This window comes from Mus pahari, chromosome 17, assembly GCF_900095145.1.
Source record: "Mus pahari chromosome 17, PAHARI_EIJ_v1.1, whole genome shotgun sequence".
Classification (NCBI taxonomy): Eukaryota; Metazoa; Chordata; class Mammalia; order Rodentia; family Muridae; genus Mus; species Mus pahari.
Genome location: NC_034606.1, coordinates 49,296,896 through 49,319,483, shown reverse-complemented (window position 1 = coordinate 49,319,483; position 22,588 = coordinate 49,296,896). Strand labels below are relative to the sequence as shown.

At 52.8% G+C, this 22,588-nt stretch overlaps 1 protein-coding gene across 1 annotated transcript in view; it reads right to left on the bottom strand.

Annotated features, from left to right (window-relative positions):
• The window catches only part of Parvb (parvin beta), an 80,057-nt gene that overhangs the window by 35,064 nt on the left and 22,405 nt on the right, over positions 1-22,588 (bottom strand). Inside the window, exons 2-3 of the mRNA XM_021216817.2 lie at positions 6,461-6,550; positions 4,328-4,398 (exon numbers count right to left, since the gene is read on the bottom strand). Of these exons, the coding sequence (XP_021072476.1) occupies positions 4,328-4,398; positions 6,461-6,550 (161 nt within the window). The remainder of the gene's footprint in view (positions 1-4,327; positions 4,399-6,460; positions 6,551-22,588) is intronic.

The window sequence follows — 22,588 nt, the reverse complement described above, 5'->3', positions numbered from 1 at the left end:
TGTCTGGGGTAAAAGGCCGCCCTTGAACCCCTCGTGTCCAAGCACAAGGGGCAGGGAGACAGTCTGAGCCCTCTCCAGCTCTCTGGCTGACTGGGCTCCAGTCTGGCTTGTGCTCTCTGGTCACTGGGCAATGAAAGCCAGAAGGTCGGGCCTAGCTGGAGGAAACAGGTTGCAAAGGATCATATCCTGGATGCCTGCTTGCTCAAGGGTCCTCATGCTCAAGGGTCTAAGGTGTGTTCTCACACTGGGGGCTGCAAACCACAGCAAGGATTTCCAAGTCATAAAACGGTAAGATCTCCACTTCACAAAGAATGAAAAAAAAAAAAAATGTGATGAGGTCGCTGTGGTTACTGTGGTAGCTGGACTTATGTCAACTTACAGAGCCAGAGTTGCCTGGAAGAGGAACCGCAAGAGAAAATGTCTCCACTAGATTGGCCTGTAAGCTAGCCTGTGGTACATTTACTTGATTGGTGATTGACATGAGAGGGCCCCGCCCATTATGAATAGTGCCATGCCTGGGCAGGTGGCCCTGGAAATCAAGCTGAGCAAGCCAGGGAGCAGCACCCCTCCACGGCCTCTGCATCGGCTCCTGCCTCCAGGTTCCTGCTCTGACTTTCCTAGATAATGACTACAAGCTGTAAGCCTTCCCTCTCCGAAGGTGCTGTTGGTCATGGTATCTGTCACAGCAACAGAACCCCTCAGATGACGGGGAAGGGTGAGTCTTCTCAGCCTGTCGAAGAGATGGGGGTGAGGAGATGGGGGTGGGGCCATGTGGGGGGTGGGGAGGAGGCATGTTCTTAACCTGCTGCCCCACCTCCAGCTGTGAACGCTGCTGAGCCTTCATTACCAGGGCCTCCCCTGAGGATAAAACAGGAATGAGTGTCCACACCAGGTGCCACGCTGGGCAGTGAGGATGAAGAGAGATGCAGTACAGACCCTGCTCACAAGGGCAGCCGTCACGGGTGTTAGGCTGAGAAGTGTGCAAGTGTGAAAGGTACACACATTGGACATCTATCACCGCGTCTCTGGTCACTCCCCCGAATGCTCGAGGTTCTTGTCACTCTGCCCATCTCAATAATCACTAGAACATGCCAAGCATGTATGCCACAGGACCTTTGCACCTGCTGTTGGGCAGTTGGCTATGATATTTGCCTAGGTATTGACTAGGTCTGCTTAAATGCTACCTCCCTGACTTCTCCGCAGGGAATGGCAGAAGGGCGTGAAGCTTGGAGAAACCCTTGCCACCTAATTGCTTTGCATATTCACTTGGCCCACGTCATGCCTTTCTCCCAGGTACACTGTGTGAGCTGGTGAGTGAGCTGTTTGGCATGGCATTTGTCCCCAGTGGCTATGGCAGGAGCAGACTCCAGGTCTCAAACAAACCGAAGAACGGCCTGGGGAAATTCACATCTAGAAAGGGCTTAGACCTTTCTATAGGATTTTGCCTCCGGATGCTCCTTCCTCAAACACAGCCCTGCTAGGAAATCTCGAGAGAATGCTTCCTCTATGAGAATCCAAAACTTAGAGAGAAAAAAAAAAAACCAAAACGAACAACAACAACAAAAAAAATCCCTATAGCTAGATCTCTGACCTGTTCCAAGCAAGGACACAAGGCTAAAAGCTCAAAGAAAAAAAAAGTATACACAACGAGCCAAGCTCTCAGGTCACGGCCAACCCCGAAGAGGTGGAGCTGACTTGGAGACACCACCCATCACCCCATCATTCTGCTCCCGGCCATCCTTCTTAATCTTCCATTTTACAAAAGAGCTTTTAAAGATAGCATCAGCCATTATTTTTAGGGACGCGCTCATCGGCGAGCTCCGAGTCCTGCGGGCGAATAAGGAGGACATATATTAATTACATCCTTACACGGCACTCCATCATGGCCAGCTCTGTGAGCTTGCTCTAACCAGAATAAAAAATTACTTTCCCCTTAGTTCCCTCTGAATTATAATCGGGTCTGCAGTCTGTCTTCCCCAGGGCCATGACAGTTACGGTTTAATCACTTCCAAACAGAGTCCTGGCTGTGTTGTCCCCAAGGGGATGGAGATGCGCCTTATAGAAGGGGGTGGGAGTCTGTGAGGCAGAGCACCTCCACATGACTGACCGGCCCCAGAGGGGAGAAAACAGCCTCGGGACAAGGGTAAGCCTTGCCCAGTAACTGCAGAGTGAGATGTGAAATCTGCTTTTGGAAGGAGACTCACCCCAGCATGAGACATCTAGATGCTCACGTGTGCTTAATGTAAGGACTGTGTGGTTGTATTGGGTTTTTCTTTCCAACTCCAGGATACACCACCCCAACAGCAATTCTCTGACCTCAGGGGTCTATAGTCAGAGCGCCATGACACTCACTGCCCAAAGTTGAGTACCCAGGTTATGAGCTCAGTCACTGGTCATCAGAAAAATAGAACCACCTTCCCAGAGATCAACAGTGCCAAGCCCTGGACCATGCATGGGTGGGTGGGTCCCCTTAGGATCCTCCTACATTGGAAGCTAACCAGGGGCTATCCAAATGCCCTCATTAGCGGTGGCCCGGGTGTGGCCAAGAGTGTGTGTACTGTAGAGGAGACCTCACGCTCGGACAAGTTTGAGAGTTTCAGGGCTTCTGTGCCAGGCCCTGGAGACAAGGTCCAAATGGCACTCTGCATCAGACACTGAGCACAGAGGCCTCTCCCTGGCAGAAAAGTGCAGGACACTTTTAACAGACCAGTTAATGCCACGAAGTATCTCAACCATAAGCCTCCAATACACAGTCCACCGACAGGGAATCTGGTCGATTCCAGCAGACACTAGAATAAATGACCCCAGCAGAGGACACCAGGGTCTTGGAGGCTCCTGGGCCCACAGAACGCAGGTCCACTTCTAAAGTGATGCCCAACTGGCCAATGCCCAGCTCCCCTCCAGACCTGGTCTCTCTCCGTGCCCATCATCAGATAATGAATGGCCGTGGGTAGAGGCACTCCACTTTCCTCTGAGTTGGGATTGGACCTTCGCCCCTTAATAACCCAATAAGCACGACAGATGCTCAAAATAGTTTTTAATAGTCAACCTCATTCCAGTGGCTGCCTAGCCAGGGCCAGGGACTTCAGACGAAAGGCAGAGGGCAGCTTGCAGCACTGCAAGGATGATCATCGTAAAGCAGTGGGCGACAGAGAAGGCCACCAAGACACCAGAGGGACGTCGGGGAGGGCAGACACCAGGAGAGGGAGAAACAAGGTCAGCCAGGCTTCCTCAGAACCTCACTCAGCCCTGGTCCCAAAGACTGGGAGAGTCTGTGAAGGACAGACGCCACAAGGACTGTGCCCAGCAAGGCAAGATTGTCAGCCAGATCGTCCTCTGACCGGCTCAGGCCAACGTACCAGACAGGTTTAGATTTTAAAATACCTCGTTGGGGTTGAGGATAGGCGTATGGTTCAACCGTGGAGCCAAGTCCTGGGTGCCGCCCCCAGCTGTAGGAAATGGCAAGGGACAAAACACAAAACCTGCTCCTGAACAGCACCTCCACAGGGGACTCCCACACACAGAGAACCTCTAAAAGTTGGGTCACTGGTCTGCAGTACGGACAATGTTCCAAAACACTGGCACGCATATGATGACCCTGGGCACTAAGGTTCTAGAACCATCCGCATAGAGAAGCAATTACCCAGAGCCTACCCTTTCTCCCCTTCTCTCACAATCCATTTCCTGGGCCCAGGTATGCCTTCCCTCCACCCCCATATAACTGTGACCTTAAGGACAACAGCTTCCTGTGGGGCCTGGTGGCCTATTGGTGAATTATCAACCCTAAGGTAGCATGGGCCCCCTGAAGTTGCCTGTGGGTCTTTAGGAAACTGTCCCTTCTAACCTTAATACCTAGAGGTATAACCCTATACCCACACATGTCTCTCTCAGAACCCTGACTGGCTGAGGAGTCTGACACTTTGTACAACCCCCCAGCATAGCCACAAAATCAGCTGATGAGTCCCCCAAGTGCCCAGATTGCTCCCCCGTCCACGGTGTTTACATTCATATTCGAAAGTGCTAGATCAAGACCATGCATGTAGGTAGGGTATAATGGCTCAAAACAGACCCAACACAGCTCTTGTGAGGACCATGTGACAGCCCACAAAGGCCTTGGGTAGCATGCCCTAGCACATGGAAGCACCTAGAAGACCCATGTTCCATCCATTCTTCAGCCCACTCTACCCCTCACCACCCCTTTCTAATGTAGCACCAATGACCTCTTCAAGAGCCTGGAGGCTCAGGTCCTCCTTGTGTCCACAGGAATCTTGCTCCCCCAGAAGACCTGGAACCAACAGGGATGTTCCAACCACATGTTACAGCTCACCTTGACCAACTCCTTGAACTTGGGGTCTTCTCTAGAGGTGGGATCAATCATGGTACGCTCCTCATTCTCCTCTGCCAAAGACAGAAGGGATCAGTGTGAACGGGGGTTGGGGGGAAGGTCAACAGGGATGCTAGGGGTGGAGGACTCCCTGCTCATTCACCTGAGTCAGGAAGCTGGTGGAAAAGCAGAGACCATCATGTTCTCTGTGAGAACAGCTCACACGGCTTTGTCAGCCAGACACCAAGATCAGAGATAAATCATACAGGGCAGCAGGAGGCAATGAAGCTAGACTCTAGCTCCTTAGTCTTGGGCTCCAATTGCTCTAGCAGCAAGTCTAAGCCAAGATGGCATGGGTAGAGAAAAGACACAGGGTGGCATCCACAGTGATATCAAAAGTGCCCTGCCAGAACCAGAGGGCTGAAGAGAACTTTGAGCATCAATACCTCCTGGGTCACTGTTCACTAGCCCACAGGAGGCTGTGTGGGGCCTCGGGACACACGAGGAAACAGATGGGCAGGCAGTGTCCTATACAAAACAGTATCCGCACGGAAGTACTAGAAATAGCCAAAACACACAAAGAGATGACATTTTACCCATCTCCCCTGTGTGTTTCCCCTCCATGTCTGGTTCTAACAGACAAGAGTCCAGTGGAGTTCACAGGGAGAGCGGGACAGGAAGGTGGGGAGGGAATGAAGGAACAGGAGCCAGAACAGAAAAGACCAGTGTCCCACAGGAGCCAGGATGCCGTGGGCCCACTGACCACAGTGGGGAGCTGGGAAGTCCGGCTTCCCAGGCGAAGAATAGCCGGGAAGCACCTGCTGCAACAAGCACCTGCAGAAGCTGTGACAAAGGCATGCCCTTCCGTGGGAAAAGACATCACAGGCCAGTGGTCTTGGGTACCAAGCCATCTCTGGGCCACAGGTTAAGCCACTCCTGATTCTGCCCTGAGACCCTAACGGCCTTGTTATGGCAAATCAGGGTAGACAGAGAGGTCCCTCTGAACCAGGGTTTGGAAATAAGCAGTGTCCCAAACATGCTTTCCACATCGACTTCTTCCACATTGGCTTGCTGCCAAAACACAGAGCCAGGAAAGAGTGAGTGCCTTGGCTGACAGACACACTGTCACCAAGCTGCAAGGAGCCAGGGGTCTTCCCCAACCACGGTTCCCACATGGCCAGCAGCAGGCTCTTTGTGGCAGCCAAGGAGATATATAGGGTGTGCCTAGTTTTTTAATTTCTTCATACTTTGGGACCTTAAGGGCCCTGTACTAGCCCTATATTGGACTTGACACAAGCTGGAATTATCACAGAGAAAGGAGCCTCCCTGGAGGAAATGCCTCCATGAGATCCAGCTGTAAGGCATTTTCTCAATCAGTGATCAGTAGGGGAGGGCTCAGCCCCTTGTGGGTGGTGCCATCGCTGGGCTGGTAGTCCTGGGTTCTATAAGAAAGCAAGCTGAGCAAGCCAGGGGAAGCAAGCCAGTAAGCAGCATCTTTCCATGGCCTCTGCCTCAGCTCCTTTCTCCAAATTCCTGCCCTGTGTGAGTTCCTGTCCTGACTTCCTTTGGTGAGGAATAGCAATGTGGAAAGTGTAAGCTGAACAAACCCCCCTCTCCTCCCCAACTTGCTTCTTGGTCTTGGTGTTTTGTTCAGGAATAGAAACCCTGACTGAGACAGGCCCACTCGTCCCAGGGAGACTGTCCTCCAGGGGTGGCTGTCCCTTGGCCTCCTCCTCCTCTAGGGGACCATTTTGGTCCACACCCTGAGCCAATACTCATCTTTTCTCTTCTTCTAGGCCAGCTATCAGCTCTCTCAAGCCAGAACCTTGTGCCTGGAGCTCCTGGAGTCGCCTATCCAGTGCTCAGCTCAGCAACCAAGCTAACCCTTCCTCCCTCTCCTCCACTGCTGGCCCAGCCCTGCTTAGCCACTCCCCGGATCTGTGACCATAACCAGCCACGGTCCCAATGCTAGTCATCTACACCTGAATGCCAATCAAATCTGCATTGGACGTCTGGGGCGGAAGCTGGCTTCTCCCTAGAGATCTTGGAATAAGACTCTGGTTCTCAAACACCATCCACCCATGTGGGGTCCCACACCAGGGACGGACACCGAAGGATGCCAAGTGGCCACAGTACCGAGCTGGGTGTCTTCGGGGTGAATGTCCACCAAAGCCGGGGCCATTGGAGAGTTGATGGCGCTCTTGCCTTCTTCCTGTAAGTCAGTCACTGTTGAGCAAAGAGAGACCAGGTCAGTATGCAGGGAGCCCAAGAGAAAAGTCCCGGGCATCGAACGTGCCGCTTGCTTGGCATCCCTTCATGTTGGGCAGCCCAGAGAGTCTGGGGAAAGTTCTCCCAGCCCAGAACACTGCCATTTTGCTTGACATTTTGCTTGATGCCTCCCAATCATGACCAGTCTGTCCACGCTGTTCTTTAGAACATGTGACTGAAACATAGAAGCCTCTGGTTGTTTCTAATGGTTTCCAGACCTGCCTGAGGCTGCTTTGGTAGACAAGCCTTAGACCCCAGAAAGACCGGAGAAGATGGATGGAAGTTCCATCTCTCTCGGGCAGAGCTGTCTCCGGTGGGAGGGAGGGGCTCTAGACTCGAGGTGTAAACATGCCCACTTGCATACACGCGTGATCAGAATTTAAAGTGTCCTTTGGGATGGAAGTCTGATGAAGGTTCTGTGAACTCTTACATCCTGCACTTTCCTTGAATCTATTTTTAAACAGGCTAGAGTCTCAGACCCGAAGCCACCTCAGCTGGACACGTGCCTCATCCCAGCTGGGCACAACCCTTTCAGCTCTCTGCCCTGGGAACAGTTAACCCTAGAGGTCATCCATCCACAGATGGCCTAGATGTCCCTTCTGACCTCACTTTCCACCTGGACACCACAGAGTCATAACAACCAGCCCTCACTCGCTGAGACTTGGGCCTGCACGGAAGTCTGCTTGGACCATGACCTGAACCCAGCAAAGGCCTGGTCCACAGCCCTCTTTCTCCCCAGATTCTCTACAGACTCTGCAGGTGTATACACACATGTGCTCCAGGTGATCAGTCACTAAATCTTTATTACCATCTCTGCCTCTCCTCTCCTAGACAGGCGCGCTTCCTCCTAAGATCTTAAATCTCTATAGAAGGTAACAGGACTGGGATCGGGGCCAGAGAGAAAAAGAACAGACTAAGGAAGTGAGCCCAGATTCCACGCTGACGGTTTATGGGCCCAGAGACTGCTAACTGCACGTGAGCAGATTTATAGGCTGGGGTAGGTAGTCGTCGTGGAATTCAGTCAGTGTGCACCCCAGTCCTATGGCACCACACAGGATCCTTCATCTCTGCAGAAACTCTGATGGCCCTTGGTCACAGCCCTGAGGGGTGTGTGTGTGTGTGTGTGTGCGGCTGAGGAGACCCAATGTGACACAAGAGCCTGTACAGATGCAGGGCTTGGCTTTTTTCTGCTTACAGAAATCTCTACCACACACACACACACACACACACACACACACACACACACACATACCACACACCTAATATGAAGCCCTGACACCAAAAAAGGTGGCCTCTATACTACTGGACTTCAGTCTCCAGACTCTAGCCCCCAGATCCAGAGGGGACAGAGACAGGAGAGAGAGAGAGAGAGAGAGAGAGAGAGAGAGAGAGAGAGAGAGAGAGAGGTGTAAATCACTTGCTGACCACACACCCTGCCTGAGGGGATCTCCAAGGACAAGTGTCCCACGACTTTGTAATTTCCCAGTGGAATTTATACAGAGACGACCCCTCTAAATTATTCCCGGAATACCAGTCACCTCAACGCTCTAGCACCTTATGTGTTGGCCACCCAGCACCCGCGACAGCAGGTGATAGGGACAGCGTCATGTATACACAAAGGCTTCAGAACAGGAGCCCCTGCCCCGCTGGCTGGGAGACCCCAAGCCAGTCCTGTTAAGCCCTCTGACCCTACTGCCTCAGGTGGCTTTTCCTATTTGTTCTCTTATGTCTCCAGGCAGGCTGAAGAGCACCAGCTTGGAACAGGACACACAACAGGCTCTTGGCATGACTGTGGACGCAACTCTGGGGCTAACCTGTCCTCTGCCTCCAGAGGACTGACGCTGACTCCTAACATCATCAACGATGCAGATGTTCAGGGTTTTTTTTTTTTTTTTTTGGGGGGGGGGAAGGAGACCCTCTTGTAAACCCATGTTCAAGGCCACGATATTCACAACAGCCAAAAGCGATAAACAACACACGTGTACTGTGACAGCCACACCCATGGGGATCCATAAACGTGACTCAGTCTTGAAAAGGCTCTTAACCGCTGAGTCATTTCTTAACCCCTTCATCTTCACCATGGCTCTAGAGGGAAGCACACAAACAGCTCCAGGAGCCAGTGACCACCAAGGGGTTGTGGACTCCCTTTGCCCCACCTCCCAAAGATCCATCCTGGGGCACCAGGCTCCTTTAGAAAACAGACCAATTCCAGCAAATCCTCGCATGTTGTAGGTGAGATGGAGAGTGTCCGAAAGCAAGAAAAGAACTCTCCAGGGAAGTTCAACTCCACACCAGCTGGGTGACCAGCATGTCCCCAGTCCCACTGAGTTAACTTCTCAGAGTTTCAGCGGGTCCCCTATGCTGAGGCCATGTTCAGTGGTTAGGGCAACAGTCAAAGAAGAATAAAAGACAGTTTCAGTTGAGAATAATGTCGTCCAGAGAGATGTCAGTGAGCGGCTCAGGAGAATCACATGAAGGAGCCCGCCATTCCTCTCAGAAAGACCCTGCGGCACGGGGCTAGGGAGTTAGCTTGGTGGGCAAAGTGTTTGCTGAGAAACCATGAGGAGGGACTAAGCCCAACCTTAAAAACCAGGCATAGCTGGCAGTGGTGGCGCACGCCTTTAATCCCAGCACTGAAGAGACAGAGGCAGGCAGATCTCTGTGATCAAGGCCAGCCTGGTCTATAAAGTGAGTTCCAGACAGCCAGGGCTACACAGAGAAACCCTGTCTGGGGGGGGGGGGGAACACACACACACACAACCAGTCAGGCATGATGGCCCCTGTAATCCCAGTATGAGGGAGGCAGAGGCAGGTAGCTCCCTGGAGCTCACAGACCAGCCTAGCCTAATCCACCGGTCCCAGTCCCAGTCTGAGACCTTATCATGAAAGGCCCTCAAAGGCCGATGGACGACCCTCCAAGGGCATATGCACCTGCGCATGCCCAAAGACAGGAACACAAATGAAACGTAAAGCAACAACAACAAAGACCCTGGAACTATGACACGCATCAGCCCCCTACCTAGGCAGGGACAGGAAGCCCAAGGCTGGGGAGTGGGGGTGCATGGGTGGGACTGTGACCCTGATTGGGAAATCTCAGAGTTGGTAGGGTGCCATGGAACGCCATTATCAAAGCACCGAAACTAGGTCACATAAAACAAAAATTTCCACACTGCCCTTGAACATCAAAAACAACACTAAACAGGGCCAGGGACTGCGTGTGACCTTAATAAACAAGAAGTACACTCCAGAGCCTGCCAGGCTGCCATACACACGCTCTCCCTGGGGTGGTCCTTCCTGTTCAAGGCCACGGGGAAACACAGACTCAGAGTCCAGGAAAAGTACTAAGAACTTGGCCAAAACCACCAAGTCCCAGCTCAAACCTTACTCTGCCACATACCAAGCCCCTCACCTCACTAAGCCTCAGTTTCCCCTTGGGACACAAAGGTGGGAGGAGTCCCAGCTCACAGAAGTCTTCAGAGGGCCGGGCAGTGGTGGCACATGCCTTTAATCCCTTGAGTTACAGACATGGTATAACCTGGAGGGTTGGCTGTGACTGATGGTGGGTACCGGAGGAGGCTCAGGAGAGCCACTGCTGTGGAAGAACAAGGAAGAGGTGCCCGCCCATCATGTGGGAGATCCATGGGAAACCCCTTAGGGGAGGCATCCAATGAACCCAATGAATCCAATGAATGAAAGAAGACCAGACACAGGAGCAGCTTTAGGGACTACAGAGCAATGTGTGGTGGGAGGGACCCAGCCCAGGGACCCACCCACACCACGGGTAGAAGGGTCCATTGCCCCAGCCTGTATCTTCCAGGTCTCCCGTGCTGCACTGAACAGTTCCCAGTGTTAAACCAATGGGCAGCTTCAGAGGACCCACCAGGAGCCAGTACCTTCTACCCCACCAGTAAGCAGCCCAACAAGCTAGTGTGGGCTTCAGCGAATCTCAGGAAGGCTGAGCTGTTTCAAGGTATGGTCCCGATGCCAGAAGGATTCACACTCAAAGACGTGAGATGCTGCTGGCCGTGCTCAGGCCCAGGCCTGAGGTAGGCTAATGATGGCACTCACAGGCCTGAGGTAGGTTAATGACGGCACTCACAGGAACCTGCTGGCCTGGTTTTCCCAAGCATCCTCCCTGTTCTGAGGTGAGCATCCTGTCCACAAGCAACCTAGCAGTCAGAGCTGAGGATAGGGTACCAACGCAGTCCTTCTAGCCAAGGGGTCCTCTTACTGCACCGAGTCTCCAGGGCCTGGAGAGAGCCGGTTGTACTGAAATACCAAGCTGGGGACCAAGAGGAGGGACCTAGGAGGGAGACGGAGACCAGAGAGGGATGGAGTTCCTCGGGGAAGACTGAGGAGTTGGAGGCCAGGGAAGGGGGAGGGAGGGGAGGACAGAGAAGAAACAAGAGTCCGGAGTGTGACTGAGACAAATCTCTTGTCTACCCACGGGTCTCCAAACACTTGGCAAGGCTGATAAAGCAAAAAGTTAGATGTGGGGGATGCGCACCTTCAATCCTGTCATGGAGAAAATGGAGGCAGAAGGGTCAGCTCAAGGTCATTCTTAGAGGTCATAATGAGTTGGTGGCTAGCCTGGGCTACCGAAGACCCTGTCTCCAATTTTTCTTAATTAAAACTTAAAAGAAAGCAACCTGGAGAAGAAAAGAAGAAGAAGAAAAGCTGCCTCTCCTGACTTGCAGTCAGTGATGGAAGGGATGACTTCAGACGCTTATCCAGGCGCCTCCTAAGAGCCTGCTATTTATACCTCAGGCCAAGTGCGGTGCTTACAGCTTTGATTTTATTTTTTATCCTTCTCTTTGTGTGGCTCCATTTATTTATTTATTATTTATATCCAGGCTCTTAAGGAAAAAAAAGATTTTTTGGGGGGGCAGCCTTTTTTGTTTCCTTTTGACATTATTAGGAAAACAGGGTTTTGAAAGCGGGCTGGTTGAGGAACAAGCCTCTCTCTAGGTGGAAGAGAAACATCGGCAGGCAGGCCAGCACCTCACCCACTTTCAGCTTCCCACTCCAAGGGAAAAGTGGGGTGCAAGACCCTCACAGTGGGAGGAGGTGTCTGCTAGGACACAAAAGCCTAAAGGGGGCTCGGGAATGCAGGGCCTGGGAACCAGAGCCATGGTGACTCCATTCACTGATGGCCACATAGCAACTTCATGGCACCGGGACCTTGTGTACCGTATAGACACAGCTTGGTATTCACAGAGAACAAAGGACCGTGGCAGGAGACATCTCCGCAAACCCACTCTGAACCAGGATCAAAGCAAAAAAAGAAAAAACTCACAAAAAGGGCCATGCCACACCTGCCGCACATCAAAAGAGAAATTTGAAATTTGAGCAAAGCTGCCTCAATTTGGGCCACTTAACCAGCCCGCCACTGGCTGGCACCCAGCGATGCCCTACACAGATCTGCTCAAAGACAGAGCTCTACCGGAGCCTCAGAAGGATGGAGGGAACAAAAAGTCCATCGCCCATTTCTGCTTTCAGCAAGGGGTGTGCAGGCCCCCCCCCCACCGTAAGCCGGCAGCAGAGACCCCAGGACGCCTCCGATAAACAAGCCCAGGAAACAAGAGTTTGCTGTGAATTTTCTAACTCCCGAGACGTTCTAATTCACTGTCCAGGAAGGGCTTCTTCAAACCGGTTCTGAGGAGCAATCAAACAGGGCCGCTCATGAGGCTCTTCCAGCTCAGACAAGCCAAGGTGTGACCTCAGTACAACCTAAGTAAGAGTGAAAATGTCATCAGGCCGGGCAGCTGGGGCTGACTGCTGCAAGTGACCTTCCTGGCATCCACAGACACGCCAAGGGTGAGGGACGGAACTCCAGGAGGAGAATTGTTCCTGACAGTTGCACACGCGAAGACCTTGATGTACGAGGCCGCTCTCTACCCACTCAGGTTCAGTGCCAAACATGAGGACAACAGGCAGGATGGATAAGGCCACACACCCAGTGTGAAGTAGGGCAAGGCTAGGAGCCCGGGGAGAGCGTCTAACCCAGACACGGCCAAGAAGGAATGATGTTCAAACATTGTGTGGTAAACATCAGAGGAATGGCCTCTTTGCCATCAAGAGGCCCAGCTGGACTGCCGCTGTTCATGAGAAATGGGTTTAGTCCTCTCACACAGACCATGACCCAGTGTACTGAGCACAGGATGCTCCAGTGTGTTAACTCAGTAATTTCTAAGAGGGAGTAGTTTCCACACCGCGTTCACAAGGTCTAGGAATAGGATACAACGGGGACTTGAACCATTGATTTATGAGCTTGTTCTGCTGGGGCATAAGGTTCCATTCTACTTCACAAGACAAAATAGGTTCAGACAACTAAAAATAAAAGTGCGTGCATCTTAATGAGGTGCATTGAAAAGGAGGCCAGCGGCCCCACATCAGGAGCCACTGCTGCAGACGCGTCCAGTTGAGACTGCCTAAGTAAGATCCCCAGAGCCTCTGGGATCCAGAAAGGCTGTTGGAGGGCGGGGCCTGCCTCCAGCTCATCTGCGGATGGCCACTCTCTGCCATCATACTCTGGCTCCGATAGCCAAGCTTGCACAGGCTCACTCCACAGGTACTGGTGTGATGTAACTGTCCGTGAGAGTCATACCTGACACCGGGACACTCGGGACCTTTCGGTCAACCATCGTGTTAAACATAGAGAATTCCATCAGACTCGGCCATCTTCTCAACACCCCAAGCTGTCCCAGTCATTGCCCAGGGTAGATCCAGCCATTGGGGTTCCCAAAGATTCCTGATGAGAGACTGGCCTCTCATAAATCCAGCAGTACCCTCTCCTTCCCCAGCCCTGTACCTTCCTCAAAGCCGGTTGAAGCCAGGTCCTGTAGACCACACCCCTACACTTGGGGACCCTGGAAGAGGACTTCTCTTATCTTACCTCTTTAGAAGTGCCTAGAATACCCTCCCAGGGTACCTGCCATCCCGGAAGGAGCTAGGGCCACTCTTCTAGGTTCCCACAGTTCACTGTTCATGTGACAGTGGCAAACTCTTAGCCTGGGCACATACTTGCCTCCTTGTCCCCAGAACCAGGTCTCAGATCATCCCCATGGTCATACATCCAGCGAAAAGCCAGGCCCAGGCTTCATGTACAGAGGACACAGGGCAAGTAGAGAGAGCAAAGGAACTTCAGCCGGGGACAGCTACCCAGAACACAGACAGTGGCTGTCACCTACAGATCACCAATGGCCACTCCACTGATGGAAAAGAGGTCTCCCATTAAGGCTCACATTAGCCCAGCAGTCCGTGGGTCACTAAGAACCCAATTACCACAACGCAGCCTTGAAGAGGTAAGGGGAAGGATGCTGCCTGGAGATTAGGGGTTGATTGGGGGAGGGGCAGACTTGAGCCACCCTCAGCCTCCTCTACTTTGAAGGGCAGACCAACTATTCACACAGGTTTACCCTGACACAGAGACCCCCTTCCCCCATGCCAGGCAGAATGCATCTGTCTCAGGAACTAGGTCTGAGGAATGCACAATGCCTGATATCGTGTGTGTGTGTGTGTGTGTGTGTGTGTGTGTGTGTGTGTGTGTGTGTCTGAAGCTCAAAGCTAGGGTTAAACAGACAATTCCTTCAGCCCCCAAACAGAGTCTTTTTCTTCCCCTCTGTCCCCCAGGATGATCAAAAAAATTTCAGAACTACAGAAAAAAATAACTTGAATAGGAAGAAGGTTCCCGGGTTCACAATAAAATGTCAAGCTTACCATAGAGGCCCCCCTGGGCAGGCTGAATCAGGGGTGAGAGGGCCAAGGCAGCCTCGCTCACAGAGAACATGGTCCTTGAAGGATAAATGGCAGCCTAGCTGTCTCCTCACATGCAAAGCCTCATGGGCTTCTTCAACCCACCCTCTATCCTGTCGGCTTTCAACCTGAGGGTTGAGACCCCCCTTTGGGGTTGCATTATCAGACATCCTACATATCAGATATTTACATTACGATTCATAGCTAGCAAAATTACATTTATGAAGTAGCAACGAAATAACTTGATGGTTGCGGGGGTGGGGAGGTTCACCACAGCATGAGAAACTGTATTAAAGGGTCGCAGCATCAGGAAGGTTGGGAACCACTGCTCTAAACACAACAGGGAGAATCCTGGAGGCTAGCCCATTGTCAGCCAGATGTGAGCTTTGACTGGTCTCTAACACCTTCGGTTTGCCCTCCTCTAACCAAAGCCACTGTGCTCCCTAAGCACTGACCCATCCAGTCCTTCCCCCAGCACAGTCCTCCTCTGCCTCCAGAATCCGGTCCACACCTGCCACAGTGTCTGTCACCAGCCAACTGACTTTTCTAGCACCTCTGCCTCTGCCCGCTCTGGCGGAAACTGCCTCCACTAACGAGCTCAGACCACAGTGCCTTTACTCAGCCTGCATACCCTCCCTGGCACCACGTCCCACAGCTACTGTTGGAACTGCATCCAGAACTTCCCATCTGCCTGTGCGTGCCCGGAAGTCATCTCCCAGTTCTGAAGGTCCCTACAATCCAGACAGAGAAACACGGAGGAAAGCCTTAGAGAACAACTGTGGACCCAGCATCTCTTACCACAAGGGATAGACAATAGGTAGGCAGGATTGCAGGGCCATTGTAACAACTTTCTGCCACATGGAGAGTGGCTAAGGATAAGATTTAGGTCTCTCTGCCCCACCCCCACCCCATCCCATAGCTGAGCCTCATTTGGGCACTTACTCACTCCACCTGAGCTTGCCTGAAGAGAACTGAGTCAAATCCATGTTCTGGAAGGTTCAGCTCTCTGCCAGTGCCAAGGGCAGAGGCCCTCACCAAACAACGCTCAGGGGACTCAGAGAGCAGGTGCCACAATGGGCTGGGCCCTCCCCCATCAATCACTAATTAAGAAAATGCTCTAGCAGGCTTGCCCACAGCCCAACCTTATGGGGATCTTTTCCCAATTGAGGATCCCTCCTCTCAGATGACTATAGCTTGTGTCAAGTTGACATAAAACTAGCCAGCCCGGTGGCTCAGGCTGTCCCGGAACTCAGTCCTCCTGCCTCAGCCTCCCAAAGTGCTGGGACGACAGTATGTGTCACCATGTCCAGTCAGGGTCACCACTGCATACTGGCTAGTCTAGAGGACTTCAGCCCTGTGGCTTGATTCCCTGCCTCTGATGAACAGTTGAAGTTGCACCCCGGAACCCCAGGCTCGCACAGAAGGGCTCCCCTGATCATCATCCATTCTCTTGGCCCAGACCCTCAGCTGAGGTGCTGCTGATCAATGAATCTTAACCCCAGGCCACAGCAGGCCTTTTGCTGCAAGCCTTGGAGTCCCACTTCCTTTCAATCAATCACACTGCCTATTCGACAAGAACGCAGATTTCCCTGCCCGTGGTGATCACAGAGCACACCATCCCTCTGAGAAAGCTACATAGGGTGCTGGCTCACCAAGGCAGGCTGGGAATGAAATCTGCTGGGCGCTCGAAAGGGGCCGAACAAGCCTGGTCAAGCTCAACACAGATAGAGAAGTGCACTGTGTAGAACCGGAAAGAGTGCAGAAATGGCAGCAGGAGAGAAACTCCTCCGCGGAGCCTGCGAGGCCCGCTTCCCAGCTGTGGGCCCAGCGGTAATTAATCTGATCGGTAATGTCCCCACATACCCAGAAGTCCAAAGCGGTTCTGCTGCGAAAATAAGAAGATTAAATCATTAAGCCATTAACAACAACAACAAAAGGGCTCTACTGTACACCTGCCACGGGGAGAACCTCTCCCCCGCGCCCCTCCCCAACTGGGCTGAGAGCAGGAACGCTATGTACATGGCGCCCTCTAGTGGTCATCTGTGCTATAGCTGTCTGATGAGACACGGTTTGGGAGGCGGGTCCAGTTTATCTTCTTTCGCGCAGATAAAAAACAATGACCTGGGTTGGGAGTGGGGTGTGTGTGTGTGCTCAGAACACTAGCACTGGACTCTGAAGGCTTGGCAGATGAGGAGCCAGGGCTAAGAGCCTATGTAGACACGCTCCCTGCCCCTGACACTCTTGGGACCAACGTGCCCCACACACTTCTCCAACACATTTACTCCCTTGACAGCTCCTTTCTTCTGAGGCATTGTCACAGTTTGGCACATCTGCGCCAAAGGTTTAGCTGCCATCACTTCTGTGAAGGGCAGGCGTGTCACCTGCTTGTCTCCTGGCTCTTCGCGGCATCACGCAGAGAGCAAACTGCTCAGAGAACAGCTGGCTAATCCTCAGTGAGTTCAGGAACAACTGGGCCCGCAATCTGCAGCTTTAATCAATCATTTATTTGCACTTATTTTCCCTATTTTGGTCTTTGGAGAACAATCTTGACACATAGTCCAGGTTAGCCTCAGACTCACAGTCCTTCTCCTGCCTCGTTGGTCCAAATGCTGGGTGGGATTACAGGCATCTGCCATCATTCCTTCCTGGGGACTCCCCCTGTATCTCCCTGAACCTCTTTTCTCCTGCATCTTTTATGGTTGCATGGTGCCTCCCCTTCTGTGATGGAAAAAAGGCCTTTGAATGTATACTGGAGTTCTCTCAGGAAGTGTAAGTGACCCCATTGGATCTCTAGGCAGGAAGAGAAGCCTGGAACAGAGACAGATTGGGAGATGCAGTGTGTTGATGGCTGGGGGGATGGCGGGGACAGCACGGGTCCTTTCAGAACAGGAAGAGGTCAGAGATGAAACCTCACCGAAGCCTCCAGAAGGCTGGAAAGCCCAACCCTGATCTTAATTGATAACATTCAGGGCTGTAAGGCAACACACAGACTCCCATTCTCACTAATGAGGTTCTGGAGCCTCATGCCACAGTCCTACAGGAACAAACAAGGGCGTGGGGGCAGGTGGCTTTAATCCCAGCACTCCGAAGGCAGGCAGATCTCTGTGAGTTCAAGGCCAGCCTGGTCTACACAGCGAATTATAAGACAGCCAGGGCTACATAGAGAGACCCTAGCCGGGCGTGGTGGCGCACGCCTTTAATCACAGCATTCTGGAGGCAGAGGCAGGCCAATTTCTGAGTTCGAGGCCAGCCTGGTCTACAAAGTGAGTTCCAGGACAGCCAGGGCTACACAGAGAAACCGTGTCTCGGAAAAACAAAAACAAAAAACAAACATAGAGAGACCCTGTCTCAAAAAGACGGAAAGGGAGAAAACAAACAAGGAGAGTGGCTAAAGCCTTGCGCATCCAGACTGACTCTCCCACTGGCCATTCAAGAGCTATTGAAACAGACAAGCCTGGGTCACACAGCAGAAGGGCTTTAGACAGAAAGGAAGAATGGTTTGCCCTTACTGTAGATAACAGCGCCCCTCCCTGATCCTCACAGCAAGGCAGCCACTGGTCCTACTCCTTGACATGGAAGTCAGGGGAGGTCGATCTTCTAGAAAACAGATATCCCAACAGGCATTGGCTTTTATGTGCAGGCGCCACAGGACGGCCACCCGCAGCACCTGAAGCCACCTCCCCTGATCTAGCCTCTCAGAAGGTTTACCCAGCAGCAGCCTTGGCCTGAAGGCGGTTGGGGACCAGGCTACCTCCAGCTTTCCACCCTGTCTGCCTGACCATTTAATAGTTTTCACAGAAGCAGTCCGAGGTGTGCTAATTGCTTGCCCTTTGCAGCCACAGCTGAGCCCCATAAGCCGCCCTCTTCCTGAAGCTTTGTCTTCTCTGCTTTGTCCCCAAGGCCACCTCCCTGGCCCCTAACCAACAGGGCAAGCATATTCTCTACTCTGCTCCATTCCCCGGGTAACAAGTTCTTGAGAACTGTGGACATTTTTAAATCCGCACACAAGCCACCAGCTTCCGTGAGGCCCTGGAAGAGGTGGCTCCAGAGCTGTGTTTTGAAGGTGGCTGGCCTGCCAGGAAGATGAGATTCCATCCTTTTGTTTCTGATGTGTGGGGGACTTATGAACTACCACACAAACATATCCTTTGCTGTAAGGACCTGTGGCCTGCCTAGGGTGTTATAAGCCAGGGGTAGGAAGTACTGCTTCTCCAACGTCCCCATGAGAGAGCTAGCCCGCTCTTCTTCATTCTCCCCTTTCTTCATCTGGTCCCATTCTGCATCCAGGGAAGTAAGTCACAAGTCCAGAGAGATGCTGTGGGAGAGGCCAGAGACTTCGGGGACCGCTCCATAGAGCAGGAAGCAGACCTCTACCCAAGTCTGCCACCCACTTCCTCCCTGTTGTTGACTGCAGCAGGCTGGAAGGGTGTGGCCACCTGACAGGGAGCAGGGATGTGCCCAGGGAAGGCAGGGAAGTGCTGACTCTCATTTCAGCCCAAGTCAGTTTTGAAGTCCTTTTGCACACGCATACACACACCCATACACCCCCCCACACACACACATCCTAACAAGTCAGAGCTGAGTACTTCCCTCTGCTACCTGCCTGTGGGTGCCTTCCTGCCATCATGGACTGAACCCTCAAAATGGCCCTTCCTTGAGTGGCTTTTGTCAGGGACTCAGCAGCAGCAGCAGCAGCAGCAGCAGCAGCAGCAGCAGCAGCAGCAAGCATTTCATAGGCCAAGCAGGCATGCTATCAGTCACACAACAGGCTAACAGCCTCAGCGTGGGGTGGAAGGGGAGCTTGGAGCCCCTCCTGAGAGCCAGTTAGCTTAACCAGCACCTATCCCCACCCCCATTCCCACTTGCTGAGGGGCCTGAGTCAGGTTGTTTAACCTCTTCGGGCTCCAGTTTCCTCTACTGTGGAAGAAAAACTGTTACAAGGACTCAGAGCGCGCTGCACATCAACTGGGCCAATGCTCCCACATCCAAAAAAAAATGAATGCTGGGCCACCCTACAATGGGACTGGAGGGCCAGGCTTCTCCTCAGGCCTGCACCCTTCGTAAATGCCTCCCACTGGTTACTCCAATGAGAAGATAGGACTGCGAGGGGCTGGTGAGATGGCTCAGCGGGTAAGAGCACTGACTGCTCTTCCGAAGGTCCTGAGTTCAAATCCCAGCAACCACATGGTGGCTCACAACCACCCATAATGAGTTCTGATACCCTCTTCTGGTGTGTCTGAAGTCAGCTACAGTGTATAACAATAAATAAATCTTTAAAAAAAAAAATAAAGATAGGACTGCGAAGATGGCTCTGCAGGGAAATGTGGTACTCACCAAGCCTGAGTTCTGTCTATAGGACCTCTGCGGTAGAGAGAAGAGTCCCCTCTGACTGCTACATGCTTGTGGTGGCATGCACACACACACACACACACACTCCCATCCCAACAGTGGCTTGTCCCTGACAATGTCCCAAGTCCCATTCTTCTCGCCCCACATGGCCCACCAGTGTAACAAAAGCCTCAGCCTACAAGCCAAGTCCTCATCTCCCTTGGGTGCCACAAGAGACCACGGGTCCTCCTTCCCCATCCCCCAGACCCTAGCATCCCACTGCCTTCCCAGGAAAAGGTCAATCCAGGGTCCATTCTTGCAAAGCAACTCCCACAGACCAGGGCCACAAGAGGGCTGGCTGAGGCTGAGGCCTCTGCTGAGGAGGACAACTCACTGTCAGGAGCGTGCAGCCGAGGGGATGTCAGTACTCTCCGGACCCACAGCAAGCAGCTAGTGTCACTGCCCAGGCACGGGGGATACACATGTACCATATAAGGATCCCAGGGACATCACCATGACTTGCAATCGCGGAGCCCCTGAGGAAGCCACAGAGGCCAGGGCTGTTCGACAAGATAGCGAGCGCCACTGGCCACATCATGCGCAACTGCAGAACCACAGTGGCAAGACCACCCACTGGCCCCATAAGCCTACAGTGGCACTAAGAATGGAGAGGGCCAACTACACCCATGGGGTGGGTGGCTTGAGACTCACCAAACTCTATAAGAAAGTGAGCAGGAAATTCCCAACTCTGAGTGTCTCCTGGAGTCTGGGCTGGAGGCTGGGGAGGGGCAGAGGTCTGTCCTATCTCAGGCACAGTTCCATGAGCCCCAGTAGAAGGTGACATGACACAGGCATAGAGGGCCAGGCAGCAAGCATCTCCTGGTTGTCAAGTACACAGAAGACCAAACAGGAGGGTGCTGAGCGCCTGTCACTCGTTACCACGACAACAGAAATCAAATCTGAGCAACAGTTTAAGCCAAGCAGAACTGCCTGCTCGGTGCTTTGCTTTTGTGAGGACAGATCTCTATATGAACTCCGAATGGCCCGAAACTCCTAATCCCCCTGCCTCAGCCTGGGATTACTGGTGTGCAGCAGCAGTCCTGGCTTCTTGGTTCTGCTTTTGTCTTTTGCACAAGAAGGTTCTGGAAGTGGAGAAGAGGAAGCCACAGTAGAACTCTGCGCTCTTCGCCTGCAATATATCCGCTTTTCTGCAGTAGCAGAACACTCTGGGCTCTAAGCCCTTCCTGCCACTCTGCAACCAACTGTAGAGTGAGGACGGTAACCCCCTCCACCCCCACGCACCTCTCGGACGGTCTGTGACCGATGAACTCATATAATGCCTGGCATCTCAGAAGATCGCCAGCCGCTACTGCTTGGTAAGTATAACTACAGCTGTGTGTAATCCCTTACCCTGGTGGGCAGTTTCAGACTGAGGACCACGCTTAAGGAACACCTAGGCATCGTGGATCCATTACTCCACATGATCTCCCAAAGCCACCAAAGGATGCTAGACAAACACAGACTGGACAAGGCTGCCGTGTCGCCCCCTAGAAATTCAGTCAGCCATCCCGGATCAGCAGGCACACTCAGCACTAATGACCCAAGTGTGGCATTAACAGAACTTCAATGACATCACACGTGACCACATGCTGCGTGGTCATCCCACTGGAAGAGCAGGAGTTGCTCACACAGGGTCTGCCCAGTTGCCAAGGAGTGCCGCACTCTGAGGCCACAAGGACCACTGTAACAGCTGCAGGGCCTTTCTGTCCTGTCAGCCTATAGCTGGCTATCAGTGCTCTTCAGACGCTCCACAGCCCAGGTGGGTTTAGCAAGCAGAGGGGGAGCCACCCCTCAGGGAGGTCAACATCCTCCAGCTTCGGGACTGGTGGTCCAGAGCAGCATCACAGCAGACCAGAGCCAGAGGGGGAGAGCCCACCAAGACGTGCAAGGTAGGCCAGGCGGTGGTGGCGCACGCCTTTAATCCCAGCACTTGGGAGGCAGAGACAGGCGGATTTCTGAGTTCGAGGCCAGCCTGGTCTACAGAGTGAGTTTCAGGACAGCCAGAAACCCTGTCTCAAAAAAAAAAAAAGATGTGCAATGTAGCAATTGCAACCTCCCTCATCCATGGACAAAATCCTCTGCCCCACAAGCCCACATAAACCTCTCCCGCCTTAGCTGCCTGTCAGAGGTTTTATTGATGGAATGAGAACACAACATCCAGAGGAGAAATGCAGGAGTTGGTGGGGGGAGGGTTAGGGGGGAGGGTTAGGGGGGAGGGTTAGGGGAGAGGGTAGGGGGAGGGCTAGGGGGAAGGTTAGGGGGGAGGGTTAGGGGGAGGGTTGGGGGGAGGGTTACAGCGTCCTTAGCCTGTACAAGATCAAGGTTAGGGGCAGTAGCTCAGGCACTGCAGAGCCTGGAGGGCTGTGCCCTGACGCCGGGATAAAATCCCTTTTGCCTTAATATATAGTCTGCACCTGTTCCTGACCCAAGTTCCTAAAACCCTTGGCATTCCCCCAAACGACAGGAGCATTTTGTTGTTGTTGTTGTTGTTGTTGTTGTTGTTGTTGTTGTTGTTGTTGTTCTAAGGAGGCAACTTGTGGAGGTTCCTGGTCCTAGAAAGACTAGGGAAGCACTATGGAAATCCCAGCTCCCTGTGTCTTCTGGAGAGGAGAGGAACTGGGGTCTGAGGTCCTCATTGTCCCGTCTGTGTGTGTTGCCTCTGTAAAATCCCTGACCTAGGGCCGTTTGGGAGGGCTCCCTGGTTGATGAGACACACCCTCATGCTGGCACAGCGGCCTGTCTGAACCCCAGAAGAAGGGATGTTCCTGTGTTCAGTCACTCAGCACGGCCTCCTCATCCCCCTGCTCATCCTGATCTTTCCTAATAAACCAAGAGGGGCTGGAGAGATGGCTC